Consider the following 23377-nt stretch of genomic DNA (forward strand, 5'->3'; position numbering starts at 1 on the left):
AATTAGAAACAACCCAACGTCTCTCATCTGATGAATGGGTAAATAAAGCAGCATAGTTGTACAGTGGAGTAAGATTTGGCAACTCGGAATGAAGTACTGACATGTGCTATATCACGGAAGCACCTTAAAACAGTAATCGAGAGGAGCCAGAGACACAGGGGCAAACATTGTATGTTTCCACTCAGATGAAATATCTAAAATAGGGAAATATGAAGAGACAGCATAGATTAATGATTGGCTAAGGCTGGGTATGTGGAGAGAAGGGGCTTGGATAGAGAGTAACTCTCAATGGATTCAGGGCTACTTTTGGGGACCGACAAAAATGTTCTAAAATTAGTCTGTGGTGAAGGTTGAACAACTCTGAATATACTAAAAACCAGTAAATTGTCCACTTTAAATGAATGAAATGTAGGAAATGTGAATCCCATTTCAATGGAGCCATTTTTAAAAACATTGTGCAGGAGAGAACTAGCTGCTTTAATATGTAAAGTGCAGTTACAAATCAACAAGAAAAAAAAGTAAACCCCAACAGGAAAACAATCACAGAGAATATGAACAAATAGTTCAAAAAGGAAAAAGTTTTCTTCCCTTTTTTTCTTTTTCTAATTAGTTTCATTTTGTTATATATAATATTAGGGTTAATTTTAACATAATTTTATAAGCATGGAATATAATTTGCTCTAATTGAGTCCCCAGTACTTCCCCTTTCCCTCTCCCTGTTCCCTTCCCTCTACTCTACTGATTTTTCTGCTATTTATTTATCATTTTTTAAGTTAGTTAGTGCCTTTTGGAACTGCATGAAGGTGATATTCACTGTGTAGATTCATATATGTACATAGGTCAGGTTCATTCCACCATTATTCCCTTTTTTTGTCTGATGATTCTTAAATACATTTAAAATTCCCTCTTGCTCATCATAAAAGATGCACAAGTCAAAGCAGCTCTGAGAAGACTTTCTGTCTTTGAGATCATAGTCCCCCCTCCCTAAGGGAGATACATTTCAGGGTCCTCAGTGGATTCCATGGACAGCACCAGATCCTATAATTTAATGTCATTTCCATCTTAACTAAGCACTTTTTGTGTACTTTGGCCCTAACTTTTAAAATTTGAGTTGAGACAATAAAACCAGCATGAATTTTTTTTTTTTTTTTTTTTTTTTTCTTTCTCCACAGGTCAATGGTCAGTCATAAGATCTGTTCTTACCATAGATCTTAGGGACGTCAGAATAATTTTTTTTTTCTTTTTCTTAATGACTTTCATCTTTTCACTTAAAGAAAGTACTTAAAGGCTTCTCTTTGACATATCTAAATTGCTGGTATCATTACTCTTGCATTTAGGGACAATTATTAGGTAAAATGAGGGTTTCCTGAACAGTCACTTTGGTACCTCAGCAGTCAACCTGATAACCAGTATGGGTGGGTCGCATATGCCGCATGGATACACTGGCCAAAGGAATGATTCATGTTCAGGGTAGGACAGAGGGCTATTTCATCGTGCCACTCAGAATGGCGTGTGATTTAACATTTATTTCTGTAATTTTCCTTTTAATATTGGCCATAAATAACTGAAACCAAGGAAAGCAAAACTACATTTAAGGGGAAATGACTGCAATTAAGACTGTTAGTTGGATGGGGTGTAACTCAGTGGTAGAGTAAGCACTCGCTCACCCTGCAGTAGATTCTGGGTTCGATCCCCAGCACCAGGAAAAAAGAAAAAGAAAAGGGAAAACGAAAGAAAAGAAAAGAAAACGTAGCCCCTGGCCATCCCTGAGTACTCTTCTCCTCTGCCCACCACCCCGCCCCGTTCTCCATGCTGTGTGCGTGGAGGGGTCTCCCAGGCGTGAGATTCCTGACCGTGCTCAGGAGGTGACCTTGTAATCTCTAGATTGGGGATAAAAGGGGCCTGCGCACACAAACACAGGATATGCAGACGGAAGTGGAGGCCATGGGGACCCCGTGGGGACTTGGGGACCCATGGATGCTAATCCCGTGTTTGCTTCTTGTCCTCCAGGCACGCCCCAAAGGCGAGGGTCTGACCCCTTACCAGGGCAAAAAGCGCTGCTTTGGCGAGTACAAGTGTCCCAAGTGCAAAAGAAAATGGATGAGCGGAAACTCCTGGGCCAACATGGGGCAGGAGTGCATCAAGTGCCACATCAACGTGTACCCGCACAAGCAGGTGAGCGGCGGCCTGATGGGCGGGGCGGGGGGCGCGGCCGCAGGGGGCGGGGCACGCCGAGGACCCTGGGGGCGGGGGACTCTTCCTTCATTGGTCCGCATTTTGCTACTTCGTGCAGTGAGGACGAGGCCAGATCGTCCTTTCTTCCCTTGTTTCATCTGAAATGGGTGAAGGGGAGGGACAGCCGCTTCCCCAGGACAGAAATGAGGATAAAGGGGCGACGGCAGGAAAAGCCTGAGAGCCGAGGCCCCTAATGAATGGGGTGCCGCCCTGAGACAACCCGGCCGGTGGGGCAGCAGGGTGCTGCAGAGCGCAGCGTCCACCTCTGTGCCCATCCCGTGCTCACGTGCGAACGGGTGGCAGGGGTGGCGGGGACCTAAGGCAAGCGGCAAAGAGACAGCCGCTCAGAGGAGGGCTCTGTACCTGGGGACCGAGGGGAGGGGATTAGACCTGCCACAAGTGGCTGGGGGCGCATCCTAGGAAGAGCGCAGTAGGAGCCAGGGTCCGAGGCTTTAGGACCTGGGGACTTGAAGCCCGAATCTGGGTGAGGGAGCAGAAGGAGAGGAATGGAGTGGAGAGCTAAATGGAAAGGTCACCGGAGCTGGGGCAGCTACCTCAAGGACCCGAGCACGGGACTTTCGACTTCATTTTAAGACGATTACCTAGGGGGTGTGCAGAGATTAGTCTGGGAAGGGTCCCCAGGTGGGAGAGGGCACTGCTGAGTTGAAATCGCACCTGTGTTTGGGAAGTCTACTGAACTGGGCGCCCCGGAGACCAGACGGGCCTCGGTATGTATCGCGGCTCCGCCGCCGCGCACCTGGGTGAGCTGGTGTTCGCCGCTCCCAGGCACACTCCGAGACTTTGTGTGTTCTCGCTCAGACACCCCAGAGGGTAGGGCTTGTTTCCCCATTTCACAGAGGGGGAAACCGAGGCACAGGGGTGTAAGGGACTTACTCAAGATCAGGAGCGAAGGTGGGATTCATCAAGAAGGACCAAGTGTAGGGCTGGAGGGTAGCGTGGGACCTGGGGAGGCAGATGGGACCTGGGAGCAGTGAGGACAGGCCACGTGGCTGGCTGGGGAGGGGAGATGGGAACCAACCAGGTCCAGCTAATCACCTGCGGCGGGTGGGACCTGCCCCCAGCATTGGCTCTGTCTCCTCAGCCCCTGCCCTGGATCATGTGTGCTAGCATCTGTCCCTTCTACCAGGGCGGCCCAATCCGGACTTTACACCACCCCTGGGTCTGCCCATCACCTCCGTCCTGCCCGCACAGCCTGGGGGACCACCCTACCTCCATCTCCATCCACAGGCTTGGAGCCTTCAAAGCCCAATCTAGAAGGATCACTCCAGTGCGCGTGGCTCTGCCTGCCCTCTCTCAGCCGCTCAGTCAGTGTTAATGGAGCACCTACTGTGTGCGTGGGAAGACTGAGACCCCAGAAGAGATGGGCCTTGAACAGGGGCACCCAGCCAGCTAGCTCAGAGGGGACCCAGTTCTGTTGTCCTCATCTCCTCCTCTGGGCCTTGGAGCTTCTCGCTCAGGAAGTCGCAAGCTGGAGGAGGCTCAGGGATGGCACCCCTCCTGTTTTCCCGGCAGTCAGGAGCCTTTGGAGAGCCGAGGGGAGGGGCAGGGCTCCTCCCTCTGCCCCCAGCGAAGGGGTGTGGCGGACTTCTCCTGCCCCGTCCCCGCTGACCAGGGCAGCAGCCCCTGAGAGCCCTGCTGCCTGCCCCAGCCACATCTGTTTCCTGTCAGGCTCCAGCTGTGGCTCCCCCTGCAGACCCTGCCCCCCAGGAGAAGAAAACACTAATGGGCTTGCCTCCCGCAGGGGTGGGGTGACCGCGCAGATCAGTCCCAGCTGCCGTGTTTCCCTCCGCGGAGGGAAGTCATCCTGAGGGCTCCCCCAAGCTCCCACGGGCACAGCAGGCCAAGGGCTGAGCAGGCAGGCCAGGGCTCACACAGGAAAGCGGCCCCAGTAGGTCATGGCCAAGGAAGGAGGAGCTGAGGGCTGGGGCGGGCCGGGATGTTACAAGAGCATTTCCACAGGGACTCCAGGGTTCCCCTGCCCCCATCTTGCCCCTAATCCTACATAATACTAATGATAATACATGGTTTTAATACTGGCCAACATTCCAAATGCTCTCCATATGCCAGGCACCGTTCCAATCACTTTGTATACCTTATGTACTCTTCACAACAACCCTATCAAGTAGATATTCTTATGCCCTATTTTATGGAAGAGACAGTTGAGGCACAGAGAGGTTAAGTAACTTGCTTATGGTCACACAGCAATTACTAAGTCTTGGAGAGCTCTTTGTGGGTATAAAATCTTTAAGACAGCCATCTCATTCACCTTCTATTACGCACACATACATACACACCTAGGCAAAAGGCAGCCAATGTTATGAACCTCCCACCCAGGCTACAGAAAGGCAAGTTAAAGTTCTGGAGGAGAAGTCCTTCCCAGGAGCCCTCAGCAGGTGGGTGGCTGAGCTGGTATGCAAAGTTCTGCCTGAGTCTAGTGGTTTTGTGTCATATGGAGACATTGCAGAAGACACCAACAAAGGAGTTTTCCAGAAAAGTCTTCAGGATGAGCTGGAAAGAGTCTCCCACACTCCTGGGAAGCTCTGCTCTTCTCCTGGGCCTGCTCAGCCACTGCCAGCCCCTGGAATGAGACCGGAAGGCAGATGTCCCACAGGGGACACAACTGGGCCGGTGCTGGTGAACCCCAGGGGTGCCCTGTGCTTGTGAAGGGGACATGCCTCCCAGCACAGGTGGCAGAGCAGTGTCCAAGGAGGATGCTGCCCTTGGGACAGGAAGCCAGGGACCTGGGATAGTTAGAGGAGTGCGTGAGGTCTGGAGTGGACCCTGGCCATAAGCCAGGCCTGAAACCCGGGCCAGGGCAGCTAGGGGCGTGGAACAGGGTATGGCACACTTCCTCCCTGCAGGCCCTGGCTGAGTCTCTGGTGCGTCTCAGTTTCCTCATCTGTAAGGCTGACGGCCATACACCACCCGCTGGGCAGCCAGACTTAGGTGGCACCTCTTAGCCATGTAAAGAATACGCCATGGGAATAAGGCAGGGTCAGGCCTGCTCACTGCAGCCTCTCTGGACCCTTCTGAGCCACTGGCTGAGGGAGGGTCCTGGTCAGTAGGCTGTGGGGGAGAAGGGGGCGCAAAGGTGGCCAGAACCATCTGGCTAGATGGTCAGATGTTCCTGAGACTGAGTGGGAATCCCATGTGGCCCCCGTGTCTGGGATCTCCAGCATGCGGGCCAAGTGCCCAGATTTCAGCTCAAGGTCAAGCAGCCCTTCCTACAGCACGGCAGCGAGTAGCCAGCGGGCTCAGCCCAGGGAGTGCTCCCCAGCCCTTGGGGCGTGGAAACTTGTCCTGCAGGGACAGAACTCGCGTTTGAGATCCAACACAAAGTCAAACTCCGTCCTCTGCACTGGCCAGGAAAGCATCCAGACGGGGAGGCCGATCCTCTGAAAGCCCTAGACTTGGGGCCCAGGCTCCCGCCTTCCTCCGGGCCTTTCCTTGGTGGCTTAAAGCCTGGAGGCACAGAGATGGGTTTTGTGAACCGAACCCTCTCCACCCTCATTTTCAGCCTTACCTTCTAGAACACTCCGGCCCTTCCATCCCCCAGCCGTTCCCAGTGTCAGCTCGGGGCCAGGAGTGGACTGAGCAGAAAAGCCAGCAAGCTACTTCCGAGCAGATCACCATCTGCTACCTCAGTCGCCCTCCCCTGACCACCTGGGCCTTGTCACTGCAGTCCAAGGTCCCTCCCCCCACGCTGGCCTGCGGCTCCTGGCCCTTCTCCTTGGCAAGTGGCCCTAGCTGGCCACGACCAGCTTCCTCTGAGTCCACTCAAGGGACCCTTCTGCAGGGTCTGGGAAGGGGCTACACTAGAGGAAAAGCGACGTCTCTGTGAAGGAGCCAAGAAGCTGTCTGCTGGGGGCACTGCTAAGGGCCTCCGTGATGTTTCCAGGGAGACAGGTCTTTGCTGGCTCTTGAGGGCCAGGAGGGGAGGACACGAGGGAGCAGGGAAGCTCCCTGTCTGTCAGAAATTTGCTTGACCCTGCCCAGTTACAAACAGCCGGAGGCCTCCTGGACCCTCCCAGACCCTGCCAACAAGGTGCCGTGGTGGCCCACTTTACAGATGCAGAAACTGAGGCGCCCACGGTCCCTCAGTTTCCCTGTTAAAAAAAAACAGTGAAGGTACACGGTCACTGGACGAACAGGGCTGGCTCTGGGCTGTGGGGAGAATCCAAGCCCTGGCTGCTGTCTCCACAGAGCCAATGGCTCACTGACTGGAGCCAGAGGCTGTGACCGTGTTCAGATGAATCTCTCCTTGAATCCTAAGGCCACCTGTGTCGGGTGTGGGTGTGGCTCCTGGCCAGGGAAGATGTGCTAGATGCTGTGACTCGAGAGATGGGGGTTGGGGTCCCCTGGAAACGTGGTTTCCTCATCTGGAAATGTCTTTGGACCCCTGTTGTGCCTTGATCCTGGACTTTTGTGAGCTTCAGGTGGTGGCACTGGGGGAAGGTCAAACTGGTGTATATATATACCCAGCCCAGGGCCTCAGCCCACGCCTACCTGATCATAGACCCCAGAGGCAGGAGGGCCCTGGGCGCCGGGGCTGAACTGCCTGTGTGACACTTTCTCTCTCTCTCTGTCTCTCACGCCCCCTCCCCTGCCACCTGGGTGTGTATCTCTGTATGTGTCTCTGTCTCTGTGTCTCTGTCACTGTGTCTGTCTGTCCATCTCTACCTCTCTTCCTGGGCCTCTCCCTGCATCTGTCTCGCTCTCTTGTGTGTCTCTGTGCTTCTCTGTCTCTGCACCCTTCGGGCCCTTGCCTCCTCCTCTCTGCAGAGACCCCTGGAGAAGCCCGATGGCCTGGACGTGTCTGACCAGAGCAAGGAGCACCCACAGCACCTCTGCGAGAAGTGCAAGGTCCTGGGCTACTACTGCCGCCGCGTCCAGTGAGCCTCCTGCAGCGCCCCCTGCCGTCCGCGCTGCCTCCCTGCGCTGCTCCGAGGGGCGGGGTGTCCCCTGGGCAGGGGGCTCTTCCGCTCTTTGTCTCATATGTGTTGACAAACAGTGTTACTGACGTTGCTGCCCCGACAGGCTGCGGGAGGCAGGGGCGCTGGGCTCTTCACAGCCCGGGGGCTCTGTGGAGGTGCTGGAGGCCAGAGCCGCAGGTCCCACAGAGCCCTTGGTGTTCCCACAGGCTCTTCTCTTCTGAGAGTCCCTTTGGAGTGAGCAGCCTTGTACTGGCCACAAGTGCACTAAATTTACTGTGAATCCCAAAGCCTGCAGGGAACTGTCTCCCCAAGACCAGCCAGGCCAGCTTCCCCCACCCAGAACCTTCACATTTGCCCTGTGTGGAAAGCCACTTTTGGAAAACCCTATCCTTCAGTCCTAAGGTATTAACCACCGTGAGCAGAGGTATCCTCCAGCAGCTGCTGGGGAGTGGGCCTCTGTCCCCTGCCCACATTGAGCCCCAAACTCTGACCGTCTCTGATGTCCCTGCGTCACACCCAGGACCTGCTCCCTGTGGACCCAGAGGGCAGAGGCTGTGATAGGGGAGGCTCTGAACGATGCTCCAAGACATGTCATGGGGCACTGGGGCAGACTCCCGCGACCCCCAGCTGACACTGCCCTGCTGGCCGCGTTCTATGAGCACCTTCCCTTTCCTTCCGGTTTTCTCCCGCCCACACCGGGTGCTGCAATCCTACCGGGCTGCTGGCAGTAACAGAGAAGCTACTCTGACAGGAAGGACACAGGCCTGGCACTCTGGAGATGTACCATGCCACCCGGGGCAAGGACTTCTTATCTCCAACCTGTTTACCCATGAATTAAGCGAGAGAGTGACACTACAATGCCTCCAAGTGTCCCCAGCTCTGATGTTCCACGAATAGGCTGGCCCCAGGCCATCTTCCAGAACAGAGAGCTTTATTTGGAGAGTGTCCCCTGGATGGTCGGGGACAGCTCCAGGAGCCCTGTACTCCACACCACTGCCCCTCACTGTGTCACTTGGGAAGTCAAGTTCTCCCCTGCTGCCCTTGCAGCTCTGCCCTGACTCTTGTCCCCTCCCCTGCAAAAATGGGGGGCATCCCCCTCGTCCTTACCTAGGTCTCCCCAGCCCTCAGTGGGGCAACCCTGAGACAAGCCACAGAACCTCTCATTTGGAAAAAGGGGACAATGATTGCCTACCTCCCAAGGGATCAGAGAGGCCTTTTGGCACAGGACATGGTCAGGGAGACCAGCGAGCGTCCTGGCAGGCAGGAGCGCGCCCTCCTCTCTCCCCAGTGAGAACCCCGTTCCTATTGTCCTCGTTTTTCCCCTGGGGTGAGGGAGAGTCGCTGTCAGGACTGGGTCGCTTGATTTTACCCCAATGTTTTGCCTCTGTGGGAAAAAAAAAGAAAAAGAAAAAATCAGACCATGAAATGGGCTTGAAATTCAGTGTTTACCCGGCTCGAGGACACCCATCCGGTGCCCCCGTCGCCTTCTGTTTTCAAATGAAAATGCTTTGTGCAACTGAAGAGTTACAGTGAAGTGTTAAGCAAGGGTCCAGGGAGCAAGTGGACGAGAAGGAGAGGATCTGCAGCCTGGTGGCTGCGGGGGAGGTTTCAGGGCCACATCCTCTGAGCACTTAAAAGCCGTCTGTGAGCTGCCTCCCTGCTGCCCACCAGGGCCAGCGTGTGGAGGTGGGGGATGGACTGAGCACCCACCCCCTCTAGGGACTGCCTCTGGGGACGCCCCAGCCCAGCTGCTGCGTCTGGGTGAGCTGGGTGGCCTTGGCCCAAAGCTTTTGTCCCCAAGGAAAAGCTGTTGCTGTCAATCATCCTCCTGGGCCTCCAAAGAGAAAGTCTGCAGTGGTGGCAGTGTGCTAATCTCCTCTGGGAGGACATGCCAGGCATGGGGAGCGTTGGCCCAAGGATGCCTGGGGACTGCCAACTGGGCTGCAAAGGTGGGGAAGTCCACACCCTAAAAAGAACCAGGATTCCAGAGCACAGGAGGTCAGGGCCAACAAGAGACAGACTGTCACCCCAAAGTGACCTTTTTGGTGGGCTTGCCCAGCTGGTAGCCATTGCCCTGCCATCTGTGAAGCAGGGGCTGGGCTGTCCCTCCTGGGGTGGCCCCTCAGCATTCCTAGTTGCACTGTTCTGGCTGAATTTGGGGGGGGGCGGTCTCTGAGGTCAGCAAAGAGACACTGCTGCCCAGGCCGGTGCTGTGAGAATTGAGTGCTCAGTGGAGCTGAGAGCCCAGGAGACAAGAAAGTGGCAGGATTTTCGTATGTTCAAAAGGGACAGCGCTTGCAGTCAGTAGATCTAGCGATCTAGTTGGGAGATAACGGTGTTTACCCCACATGAAGTATTCGGTAGCTCTACTTGTGAATTTGTATTTATTTTGAGTTATACTTGACACAGAATTCCTTTTTTTAAAAAACAAAAATACTATGTGTGTATTTTGGAAAAAAAAAAAAACTCATAGATGTTAAAATTTCTGCACAGTTACCAGTTTTTCTCACAACACTGAATTTGGTAGCTTCTCCCGAAAAATCTTCACAGTGATTTTTGTCTGTATATATTTGAGGGCCTTTTTTAAAAAAAAAAAAAAAAAAAAAGAAAGAAAGAAAGAAAAGAAAAGAAAAGAAAAAGAAAAATATGTTTGCTTGATTTTTTGAGACAAAAAAAATAAAAGGAGGCATTTTCAAAATTTCAGAACTTTCAGGAGGGCAATAGAATATCTATCAAACAAAAATTTCTGGAAGTATTTTGCCAACCTTCTGGTTGAGAAACAAGAAAATATTTATGGTGATAAATTTACTTTTCTTTTTCCTGTTACTGGTTTTTGGATTTTTTTTTTTTTTTTTTTTTACTATGCTTTGGTCTGTAAAAAGTATGCAACTGAACTACATTAAGAAGGAAATATTGTCTACATAGAATATTATATGAAGTTGGTACATAATTCTGATGAGAAAAAAATCTTTGCAATTCTTTAAGCCATGTTATTGTTATTCTGTATTGTTTTCCATGGATGAAAATATCAGTATTAAGTAGCCAGCATATTATTCAAATGTTTAGACTTATTAATATGCGCTTTTCTTGTATTTATACATATGTGTATTTTGGAAAGTACTGCCTTTTTAAAGGGGAGCTATTATTAGATACAAATGGAAAAAGGGAACGGTGACCCCTTTGTGCCTTTTCCGCCGAGGATCACAAGCATTGTAATCTGTTGTCCCACCCCTCCTTCTTGCTAGGAATTTATTACGGTTTTATTAATTTCACGGGTTGGGCGGGAATGGACAGGAGAAGAGGAAGCATTTGACGCACCAGCCCCTCTGGGATCTGCTACCCCTTGGCCTGGTCGGCAGTGCCCAAGGAGGGAAGAGGAAAAAGGATGCTCGGTCCCCTTGGCCCCTCTCGGGAGCTTTCTCATCTAAGCCCAGCCTCATGCTCTTTGAACTTGGAGCTGTCCACGGAGCCCTTCCGCCTGCCCTCCAGCATCTAATCAACTTGAACCTACTCTAAACAAATATTTAATCCAACCTCACTACATTCTAGCCAGTGCAACAACTAACCCTGAATTGTGGGGTGTTCCGGCCTCCAAGGAGGTGGCCGAGCGCCCCCACCCTGGGGCTGGGGGCCTGGTGGCAGGGGGGATCATCGCTCTCATGGCCAAACTCACTGTCGGACCTCCTCCACCCCAGGTGGTGACCCTGTCCGTGTCCGTGTCTGTTCATGTGTGTGTGTGTGTCCAGCTAAAAAGACAAACAGAACCCGTGGGCCCTGCTCGAGGGTGCGAGGGACAGCCCCCGCTTCCTCGGGCGCCCGCGGGGTGGCATTCCGTTGTGTGCCTTACTCCTTGGAGACTGTACGCCTGCCTAAGGAAATGTAGCCTTCCGCGCTGTATTAAAAAGACTTTGGAAAGCAAAGAGGCTGGGGGTTTCCTTGTTTACGCCAAGCACCGAGGAAGCTGGACGACGCAGCCGTGCTGGAGGGGCTTGGGGCCGCCCTCCAGCCTGTCCTTGCCCTGCCTCCACGGCCCAACCTGCCACCTCTCAACCCCTCTGCCCCCAAGTGGACGCTCGCCAGGGTGAGGGCTCTCCCCAAGTCAGGCCCCAGACTGCGAGAGATTGTCAGCAGATTAGGTCACACATTAGCTGGGCCATGGGACTCCCGGGTAACCATATATAGGAGTGAATCTGCTACGGGGAGGGCAGTCCTGGGCGCCACTGCGGCTGCTCACACTTGGTCCTCTCGGCTGAGATGGGGGTTTGGGCCCCCGACACTGGGCATCACACACTGAACCCATGGAAGTGTCCAGGGGAGAGGGAACAGGGAGTTCCTCCAGGAGCAAGGCCAGGACTGGCAGGACTCTCAGAAGTGGGGCTCTTGTAGAGTGCCACAGACGGGAGCCACAGAGAACAGGACCAGCTGTCTGCAAAGCCCTGCAGCCCAGGATCAGTGCTCTTGGCCTTCCCGACCTTCCCGCTCACCAGAGTCACCTCTGGGAGGCCTTAAAGATGCCAAGGCTTTGGTCCCACCCCAGAGATGCTGAGAAATCGGTCTGGACATGTCCTTGGGTTCAGAGGGTCTCCAGATGAGTACATAGCGCCTCCAACTCTGAGCAATATGTCAACAGGACAGGTGGAGACACTGAGGCTGGGGAAGCCTGACAGCCCCCTGCTTCACCCTCTGACCTCCACAGTCTGCTCTTTCTGACCCTGATGAGGGGGGCTGAGTGGCTGTCTATGAGCCCATTGGGTCTCCCATGAATTGCCATCTATCAGCCCTGGATTTGAGGCAGTCCCCCCAGGTTCCATGGGGGCTGATGGCGGTGTCATCAAGGAGGCCCGTGGGCAAGGGGTTCCAGCCCCACTGAGGGGCATCCTGTCCCAGACCAGTAATTGTCGCTATCTAAGAATGGTACTACCCCGAGGGGAGGGAGTGGGAGAGAACTGGAAATCCCAGTTGACGTGAAATTTTCCAAGTTTTACGTTTTGGCAACGAGTTGACAGAAGTTTTTAAAGCGGGTTCAGGGCAAAGCATTTGTCTGTGGACAAACCCAGGCCTCCTGACCACAGCCTCTGAGATGGAGCAGAAAAAACAAAATACAAATCCTTTGGGGTCAGGGACTAAGGATGCAGGAGCAGGTGGGACAGGCAGAAACAGATCCCTGGCTCTAGAAACAGGAGCCCTCGCCTGATTTGGGGTGCAGAGACCACCCAGACCCTTTCTGCTTATTGGCATAAGTACAATTCCCATCCGGTGCCTGCCCTCAGGGCACAAGAGGCAGGCAGGGCTGGAGCAGGCCCCAAAGCAGAAGGAGCCAATCCAGCCAAATGTGTGAGTGGAGAGGACACCCCCGATGCCAGAGTGAGAGGAGGGGACTCCACAGCAGTTCCCTGTCAGTAGGGGAACCCTCCAGAGTTCCAAGAGGGCTGCAGCACGTAGGACACAGAGCCCGTCTCTGAGAGTGCTGAGTCCTCTGCAGGGTTCCTTCCTGCCAGCAGGACTCTGCCTCCCCCAGATGTGTGACGTTGGCTGTCCCCCGACATCTATGAGATAAAACACCCAGTGAAGGGCACCTGCATGCTGCTGGGCACCCAGGATGGGCCTGGGTTGGGGGGTGAACACTTGCTCCCATTGGCTGTGGCTCAGGCACAAACACCTTGCCAGAGATCACACAGGAGAATGAGAGGGGGGCCAGGCCTCAAACCCAGGACCCCATGGTGCTCACCTCAGACACAGCCTGAGCCCTCACAGATGCCCAGCCCGAGGCTTCCAGACTGGTGGGGTCATCTGTGCTGCCTTGAGTGTGTGCCTCCACGTGCCTGCACCTGCGTGTTTTGTTTTCCCAGAAAACAAAGCTAAGGCAAACACAGCCCGAATTTCGACATCTCCTGCCTGGTGGAGCTGTGGAAACCAGTAATTCCCCTGGACGGGAAGAACTTCCTGTTGGACTTAATGCCCACATCCAGTGCAGCCAGCTGCTGAGGGGCCTAGGAGAGAGAGAGTCCATTAGAGAAGGGGCTTCAGGAACCCAGGAGGATGGCCCTGCTCTGGGAAGGCTTCTCCTGGGATCACCCATGGACATGTGGTAGAGCCAAAACTGGAACTTCTCAAGCTCTCACTTCCCAGTCCAATGTTTTAGAGACAGATCTGGAATTAAGCTCCAGCTAGCAACTCAAACCCAGAATTGCTAAGGTGGGACAAGGAGTAAAGGCCCCAGGGGCAGGGGTGACCTCGAGGAACAAGACCAGGCAGAAGAGGAGGGGGCAGGCAGCTCTAATCTGTGATGGTTGTAAGGTCATATGGAGCCCCTTTGTGTTGGCTTCTGACACACAGCCAGAGACCAGGCCAGTACCCTGGCCAGGGCGGTGGATGAGCAGGGCTCAACCACCACAGCCCCAGCCACCACTGGGGGTTCAGGGTCCCCAGGCACTGGGGGCAACTGAGGCACCCTGAGGTCTGCAGTGGACAGCCAGGCCGCTCCCGCCCGCAGATCAGCCATGGCCACCCTCTTCCCTCAGGTTCCCACTGTGGTGTGGCGGTGCCTCATACCAGGAGGCTGTGCCTAGATGGCCATCCATACTCTCTGGCTTCATGCAGCCTCCTAACAGTACCTCAGGAGCCCAGGTGGGGGAACAATATGTCAACAGGACAGGTGGAGACACTGAGGCTGGGGAAGCCAGACAGCCCCCTGCTTCACCCTCCAACCTCCACAGTCTGCTCTTTCTGACCCTGATGAGGGGGGCTGAGTGGCTGTCTATGAGCCCATTGGGTCTCCCATGAACTGCCATCTATCAGCCCTTTGTCCTCAGGACCAGGGCTGGTGCCTGGCTAGGGCTGGCCCCCCATGGGCTAGGCAGTCAGAATCTCACCTGCCCTCAGACTTCCTGACCCTGGCTCCCCAGGGCCTGGAAAACCCAGGGCCAGACATCCAAAGGCTTGCTGTCCTTCAAACTGTCACCCTCCCCGGGTGTCTGGGTGCAAGGAGGGGCCAAGAGGAGGCCTGGTCATGGCTGGGGGTGGGCTCGCCTCTCCGAGTCAGGCATTCTGGCTGTTCCCCAGAGTTCCAGCCTGAGCCAGGAACAGCCTGTCCTTAAAGCAAAGGCCCCTCCAACTCTGCTCCACCATTGATCTGAAGCTGGGTTCCCAGCAGAGAGGTTAGAAGCACTCCCCCGCCACGCCTGACACACTTGCGGGTGCACACACACGTTCACCTCCTCCCACTCTGGCACACGCTAACACCACCACACAAGCAGACACACACATTCATGCGGAGAGCCTGGGGCTGCATCAGGGGTCAGTGAGGCTCTGCTAAGGGCAGGTCCCTGACCCACACCCCGCAACCCTCCCTCAACCCCTCTTGGCCAATGCTCACTTTTAGGGATGAGGAATCACCTAGTCAGAAAGGAGAGGAGCTTCCTGTGAACCTGGCCACCTCCTTCCCCCAGGCCTGTGTCCCTTACTGAAAGCTGAAAAACCCAGGTAGGTGAGAGAAGCCAAGCCCCAAACCTCAGCCTGACTCAGCAAGCAAAAATCCGTGCCCCCACTTCACACACTTGAAGGAATTCACATTGCGTGAGGTGTGATAATGGCATCGGGATCCTGTAGGAAGTCCTTGACACTGGAGTTTACGGGTGAACACAGGACAACACCTGGACTCCCACCATTATGGATTATTTGGAAACAAAGCCCAGGTGTTGTTCTGTTTCTCCTTCCACCTCCTGGAGCCCTGAAGTGAACCAGTCGCCCTCCCACGGTCTCCACCTTGGTGCAGAAGCCTCCAGACCTCAGAGCTGGGAGCTGAGCAGCATCTCCTCCTCCACGTCTCACCATCCCCAGCTCCCCATTCTGGTTGCTAAGCTGAGTCCAGCTCCATAGCCCCTCTGCCATCCCAACTCCTGCATCCTGTTGGACAGTTTGGGGTTCACCTCTTGCCTTGTATGTCCAGGACCTTGTCACCTGCTGTAACCTGGGTCTCCGCTTCTCCACCCGCATCCTGGGCGAGGACACTGGATCACCTAACTCAGTTTCTTCCCTTGTTAATGGAAATGATAATACCCACCTTCCTAACAGAGTGTTGTGGTTAAGATTAAACTAGACAAGGCCGACAAGAGCTTGGTCCCTAACGCTAAAGAACTGTTACGCTGTGCTCATCAAAGAGGAGGTGATGGCCGCCCGGCCCCGGGATTTCTCTCTGCTTCTGCCTCCTTCCCTCCACCTCTTGAGCCATGCACTCTAACTCTGTGCCCTGACAGGCTGCAGGACCATGCCCACTCCTTGTCCCAGAGCAGGAACTTGGATTTTTGGCTCTTCTTGGCCTATAGGCCACTCCCCTCCATTCCCCAGGTACCCACATTCTGTTAGTCCAATTCTTTTGACTGAGCTTCTGCCTTGGTTCTGTTGTAGTTGTAACTTTCTGGTCCTCCGTGTCCTGGAAACCTGACCATCGTCCTGCACTGTGGTGGAGACTGCTTCAAACCGTGCAGTCTGCTCCCCCTCCACAAACTAGCTAGCCCGAAATTTCTGTGTTTTCCTTTTGCACCCATCAGTCGGTCCCCTGCTGACCTCTGGTGGCAGAATTTGAGACCTGCAACTGTCTGCCGGCAGGCAAGCCTGTACTGGCTAGGAGACGTACAGCAATTTTTTTTTTTTTTTCTTTTCCCCCAAATCCCAGGTGAGCCCTGAACTCCCCAGGTCTCATGCATTTGTGCTTGAGTAAAATTCCAAGTGGTAATATTGGGCTTTCTCCCCTTGAATATAAAAACAATGCATGCATAATGCGAAGCGAAAACAGCAAAAATAGGCAGAAAGATGTGGAACACTTCCGGCAGTCCAATTTCTCCCACAGAACGCTGTCCTGAGTTTGGCCATGACTTTCCATGGCCTTTTTGCTTATAGGAATGTGTGTGTGTGTGCTGTTCACACATATACTAATGGCTTATACTTGATATGCTCTTCTGTAAACTTACTGGTCTTCATCATCTTTCCTTAGCACACAGATCTATCTCATTTGTCTCACAGCTGTGTGTGTTTGACAGTCTATTTATCAGTTCCCTATTGAACCATTATTGTTTGTAAAAGTCAATCTTTTTTTTTTTCTTAATCACCTTTCTGTTTGGCATGGTGGAAAGATCTAGACTCAGAACAGCCAGGGTTCAACTTGGCAGCTCTCAGAGGGGCAGCTCACATCCCTCTTCCCCTCCAGGTCTCAGTTTCCCCACTGATCTAACTAGGGCTTTGGGCTCCAGGTAGAACTCTTCCCCCGGCAATCTTCCTGACCTGTGATTAAATCTTTGAGGAGTGAGCGGAGCCTCCAGGCTGCTCTGGGGTCATCCGCGTAGTTTGAGTCTGAGGGTCTGCAAACCCCTCAGCCTCAGGAGCCTGGGAGACATATACAGTCACGTGCTGCACAATGAAGTTTTAGTTAAGGGCAGACCTCATACACAACAATGGGCCCATGGGATCGTGTTGCCGCGGGCCCTCTCGGCCACCTTAGCTTGTGTAAGTATACTCTGTCATTCACACGAGAACAAAATCACCCAGCAATGCAGTTCTCAGAATGTGCCCCTTCATTAAGTGAGGCATGACTATATAAGCAGTCATATACCAAAGTTCCTTGCTTATGATAGGGTCCGTTCCAACAGCTCCGTTGTAAGGTGACAATATTGTAATTCGAAAATACACTTGATAGATGTAACCTACTAAACATCATAGCTTAGCAACTTGGTATACTAAAGCACTGGTTGTTTGACCTTCTGATTGCAGATTTTGGTACCCTGCCCCCCATCACAAGAGAGTATTGTACCACATATTGCTAGCCCAGAAAAAAGTTCAGAAGTCCAAATTCCAAGTATGGTTTCTGCTGAACACATACTGCTTACACACCATTGTAACCTCAGAAAAATCACAAGTCAAACCGTCCTAAATTGAGGACCATCTGTATCCAGTAAGGAATTGTATGTGTAATAAATAAGAGATCTTACAACTCGACAAAATCACCAATTTAAAAACACACAAAGGATACGAATAGACTTTTCTTCAAAGAACATATACAAATGTCCAGTAAGCACATGAGAAGATGCTCAACATCGCTAGCCACTGGAGGGTATGAAAAACAAAACCACAATACTAATACTGTGGTTTAATAATAACCACTTCACACCCACAAGAAAGGCGAGGATAAAAAAGGTAATAGCGAGTGTTGGGAGGTATGTAGAGAATTGGAATCCTCACACATTGCTGGTAGAATTGTAAGATGTAGCTATTTTGGAAAACAGTTTGACAATTCCTATGAAAGCTAAAGATAAAGTTAACGTTGGGTCCAGCGATTCCTATACTGAATATAAAACTATTTTTTATATTTAAGTAAAATGTATAACTACATTTTATACTTAAATTGTTATTTGCAATAAGTCTGTGGTACATTAAACAATATGTAATTAACCCCAAAGAAATCACTAAAAAATAAGATGAAGCATTAAATCTAATGAGTCAATAGTGGAGGTAGAAATGAAATCATTGGGGAAAATTTTTAATCCAAAAGAAGAGAATAGAAGGCAGAAAATAAATAGGTGGTTGATTTAAATTTACTCATATGTACAATTGCATTAAATATAAATGGGTAAATATTTAGTTGAATGTTAGATTGGGTAAGAAAGTAATGCCCAACACAGTGGCTGTCAGTTCACTGTTGATTCCACCGTCTCTTGGCTCTAGATCCATCCTTGGCACCCATTTGTGACCTGACAGTTCTCCTTTGCCACTTGGAATATATCATGCTTTACCAGCAGAGGGCACTGCAGAGAATCTTCAACATTTCTGTTTGCTCCTGGGTGTTACACTTTCCTTTTCAAATTACTGTGTTGTCTGTCTCCTGACTGTATAAAACTGATACCAGGGGTGGTCCCAGGATTCAGAGATTTGTTTGGTTGTCCCCCTGAACTTGAAGGCAAGCTGAACTACCTGCCAATGGGAAATAGTATCCTAATAATTCAGAGCATGCAGTGACATCCAAATTAGTCATGTCACCACCTCTGGCTAAGTGTCAAAAGCATGTGCCTGCTGAGGCCTGTCGGCTGCAGCACTTGACCATCGTGACTGATAATGATCAGGGAGACCATGATGTGTGGTGAATTCTTTTGTGGATGTTTGATTGCTTACCAAATGAAAATGAAATACACATATCCTTTAATTCTCAGTGTAAATAATAGTCTGAGGACCAAAAATCTTCCATGATAACCCTAAAAGATTCTCCAGTTTCTCGTAGGCACTGGGCTGATAACAGGTGAAATCAAACAAAAACTTAATTGTGAAGGTCGATGAGTCACACTATCATTTGAATTCAGTCTTATCAAGTTTTTCATGTGAAAGGGCATTGACAAGAAAGAATGGGATCCTGAAGTTTGGAATGGGGATATCTGGTTGGATCCAAATGAAAGCAACAGCTTGAACCCTCAAGTAACTCTGGTCCTCCCTTGCCAGTGGAATTAACTTTCTCTTCTGTGCCTGAGAATATACTTCTTTGTTTAAAAATACTGTGATAACCTCACCTGGGGCAGATGCTTTGAGAAAGCACACTATGACCCACCACAATCACCCTCTACGTAAATAGAGCATATTTTGGAAAAACAGAACTCCAGAGGAAACAGCTGACACAGCCCAAAGAACTGTGAGACTTGGCTAATACATGTCTGTAAGCAGACTTATTGAGAAAGAGTTCACATATTATACAGCTCACCCTTCAGAATGGTTGACCCTGTGGTCACAACCATCCTGAGTCAATTTTAGAACATTTTTTCTACCTCATGAAGACATTTCATATACTTGAGCTGTTTCCCTCTGACACACTCCCCAGCTACCCTCACCATCCCTGAGTTCCACTAATCTGCTTGCTGGCTCTGTAGATATCCCTGTTCTGCACATTTCATATGCACTGAAATCTAATGTGTAGTCTTTCACTTAGTATAATGTCAAGATCCAGCCAGGCTGTGGCGTGCATGAATATTTCATTCCTTTGCATAGCCAAATAATATTCCATTATCTGAACATGCCATATTGTGTTTGCACATTTGCCCACTGATGGATATTTGGCTTGTTTCTACCTTTTGACTATTATTAATAATGCTGCTATAAACATTTACATACAACTCTGTACAAACATGTTTTCATTTCTTTTGGGTATGTATCTAGGATGGAATTGCTGGGTCACATGGTAACTCTACGCTTAATTATCTGAGGAGCTATCAGACTATTTTCCAAAGCATCTGGACCATTTGATAGTCCACCATCAGTGTAAAAGTTCCAATTTCTCCAAATCCTTGCAAACACTTGTTATTATCTGTTTTATACTAATCATCCTAGTGGCCCTGAAATGGCATCTTGTTGTAGTTTTGATCTGCATTTCCCTGGTGACTAACAATGTCCAGTATTTTCTCATATGCTCACTTGCCATTTGTATGTCTTCTCTAGATAAATGTCTATTCAGATCCCTTGACCAATTTTAAATTTTTTTTAATTGTTGAGTTCTACTTGTATCTTTATACCTGCTAGATACAAATTCCTTATTAGATATATGATATGTACATATTTTCTTCCTTTGCATGGGTTTTTTTTTTTTTTTTACTTTTTTTTTTATCAGAGATTAAACTCAGGGGTGCTTAATCACTGAGCAACATCCCTAGTCCCCGCTTTATTAAATTTTTTATTCTGAGACAGGGTCTCACTAATTTGCTGAGGCTGGCCTCCAACTTGCGATCCACCTCCTGAGGTGCTGGGAATACAGTGTGCACCACCATGCTAGACTCTTCACTCTCTGGATGATGTCCTTGGAAGCACAAGTTTGCTTCAATGTTGATGCATCCTGATTTACCCATTTACATTTTGTTGCTTATGCATTGGTGTCATAGCTATGAATTCTTTGGTGAACCTCAGGTCCCACATACCTCTATATTTTAAGAATTTTGTAATGTTTGCTCTTATTTAGTCTTTGATCCATTTTGAGTTAATTCATTTTTCACTGAGTGATCTCAGCAACCTTGTTGAGAATCAGTTGACCACACCTGAATGGGTTTGTTTTTGGAATCTCAGTTCTATCCCGTGGACTTTTATGTCTATCTTTCTGTCTATGCCACTGTTGTAATTATCATTGCTTTGTAGTATGATCTGAAATCAGGAAGTGTTAGTCCTACTACTTTATTTTTGTTTATCAGGATTGTTTTGGTTATTCTGGGTCCTTTATAATTCCATATGAATTTTCAAATAAGCTCATTCATTTGTACAAAAAAAAATCTGAGATTGTATTAGATATTGCACTGGATCTATAGATCAGTTTAAGGATATTGTCATTTTAATAATGTAAAGTCTTCATATCCATGAATATGGGTTTTTTTCATTTATTTAGATTCCTTTAATTTTTCAGCAATGTTTTATAGTTTTCAAAATGTTTTGGGTTTTTTTTTTTTTGTCAATTTTTTCCTAAGCATTTTATATCATAAATAGGATTTTCTTGATTCCATTTTTGGATTCATCATTGCAAGTATATTATAATAAAATTGATTTTTGTATGTTGATCTCATATCCTCCAAGTTTGAGGAACCTCATTAGTTCTAAAATTTTGTAGGGGACTCCTAAAGATTTTCTATACATAATACTATGAAATCTAGTATAGATAGTTTCACTTCTTCTTTTCCATAATAGATGTCTTTTTTTCTGCCTTAATTGCCCTGGCAAGAACACTTCCAGTACAACTTCAAATAGGAGTTCCAAGAGGACCTCATGTCGTGTTCCTGATTGTAAAAGGGGAAAACATCATCTTTCATCTTTTGCCACTAAATATGATGTTAGCTATGGGTTTTTCACAGATGCCTTTTATTAGAGAAAGTTTTCTTCTATTACTAGCTTGTTGAGGATTTCTTTTTTATATCATGAAAGGGTGTTGGTTTTTTTAATGCTTTTCTGTATCTATTATGATGCCATGTAACATTTATTTTTTACTCTAATATTGTATTAATATATTATAATACATTGTGTTCCTTTAATTGATTTTTTCAGACATTAAACCAACCTTGCATCCCTGGGATAAGTCACATATGGTTTGGTATTCATTAGGTCCCAAGCATGGCCCAAGAATCTGCAGGCTGTACCAGACCTGTGATTCCTAGAAACATTGTTTTAGGCTTTGCCAGGCCTAGGAAATATCTAAGAAATTCCTTTCATGCAGCAAAATTCTATAGAACCTAGAAGTGTGTTAGAATGTCACCAATACTATGCTAGGGAAGTCAGGCAAATGTGAATCCTGTTTGATGATGTTTCTACAAAGTCCTATAACAGGCACTGGTGACCTATAATGACAGAATTCAGTGACACCTGGGAAGAGATTGGGGAAAACGTTTTGGAAAGATGGGGAGTTCTATATCTTAAATGGTACTGATTAACCAATGTATGTGCTTGACAAGTCATTGACATGCACCCTTGAAACTCGCGAATTTTATTATATGTAAATTGTACCTCAGCGAAGTCATTTTGAAAAGATATCCTGTCTTAGAAAAAAAAATGCTATTTCAGACTTTTAAAAACATGTTTACATGGTGTCACATATGATTATATCTACCAGAGCAGGTGTACAGCTCATTGCTCCTTTTATGCCTTAAGTATTGAGTACATAGGGCCAACAACAAGCCAATACTTGCTTTGTGTATTACCTATGCTCTTCCTTTATAAGTAGTAAGACCAGGGTCAGGACTTCGCACAGAGCACCAGGAAGAGAACTGCAGGGAATGAATTTGCTTTGGGGGAACTTTTTAAGAAAATGCTTGCCCCACCCCACCCCATGCCAGACACCTCTGGATGGAGACAAATGCACCCCCTCCTCAGTAAGAAGGAAACATTGGGTGATTAAATGAGTGACTCACCACAGCCCTCCAGGGATTGTCATCCAGAGACCCCTCAGAACTTAGTAGGGAGCCAGTAGTTCAGGTTCTAAGGGGTTGCCCCTCAAATTGTCTCTGCTACCTGGAGTGCTCCAAGTCAAGAGCAACATCATGGCTTTGACCTCCAGTAGGTTGTACTCTGAACGTGTGTGACTCCAAACCTTTGGCAATATGTCCCCAAAAGGAGCCTGTGCCACCCCTCTGGACAATCAGGGTTTTAACCATTGCTCTGCCAATGGACTCACGGGGTCAGCTGGGGATATTACCATCACTCCTGGGGCTTAGTTTACTCATCTGTAACACGGACTGGATGAACAATTACCAATTATTTGGTTCAAGATCCCATTCTTCAAATGAAATCCCTTGCAGGGCCCCAAGTAAGAAAAATGGAGAATATCTATGATCGTGAATGGAACGCAGGACCCATTACCCTCTCTACTCTAAGGCCCTTGAGAAATTCTTGAAAACTCCCAGTCCCATTGAGCTCCCAACCCACACAGCTGAACCCTGACTTCATGGGAACTCCATGACTCAAGGACCCAACCTATCACCATGACCTCAGTGACTGCACTGGCCAGTGACCTCATAGAACCTGACTCAGGGAACTGTGCATGGAAGGACTGTATTAGATGCCTCAAGAAAGCAAGTCCTTCTCTGAGGACTGCCTGCTTGAACCCCCACCTCCCTGACCACATAGCGCTCTAGTGCTTAAAAACTTTTAACTCGGCCCCTCATACCCCCAATTCTGCCCTCCCTGTGAATTCAGAAACAACTGAATTCCAAGTTAAGAGTCGCACATCAAGGATGGGAAAAGGGCTAAGGATGTAGCTCAGTGGTAGAGCATTTGTCTAGCACACATGAGGCCCGGGATTCAATCCCCAGCACCACACACACACACCCACACACAAAAGGAAAGTCCACTCTTTACCTTAGATGATGGAGGCTCTTGGCTTAGGCATTTCTCTCCTTTCCTAAGACCCTGACCCATTGGACATGTCACCATCCTTGCCACTGAGTCCTAATCACAGTATGTGCTATGCACCTCACATGGATCATACCTAATCCCCACCATCCCCTACACTAACAGGCAGAGCCAGGACTTACTTGGAACCAGTGCTCATAGTGGGGCATAGATGGTAAGATAATGTCTGGGATCTGCTTCATCTCTGAAGGAGGGTGACAACAAAAATTCCCTCCCAGGTTGCTGGGGTGATTAAATGACAGTCCACACAGAAGTCCTTAGCACAGGGCTAGGGCTGT

General features: G+C 49.6%; 1 protein-coding gene across 1 annotated transcript in view; it reads left to right on the forward strand.

Moving 5' to 3' along the window:
- The window catches only part of ZCCHC24 (zinc finger CCHC-type containing 24), a 53809-nt gene extending 42699 nt beyond the window's left edge, over window positions 1-11110 (forward strand). Inside the window, exons 3-4 of the mRNA XM_079136919.1 lie at window positions 2011-2175; window positions 7039-11110. Of these exons, the coding sequence (XP_078993045.1) occupies window positions 2011-2175; window positions 7039-7152 (279 nt within the window). The 3' untranslated portion in view covers window positions 7153-11110. The remainder of the gene's footprint in view (window positions 1-2010; window positions 2176-7038) is intronic.
- The last annotated feature ends 12267 nt before the right edge of the window (window positions 11111-23377 follow it).

Source organism: Sciurus vulgaris (assembly GCF_902686455.1).
Source record: "Sciurus vulgaris genome assembly, chromosome: 4".
NCBI lineage: Eukaryota > Metazoa > Chordata > Mammalia > Rodentia > Sciuridae > Sciurus > Sciurus vulgaris.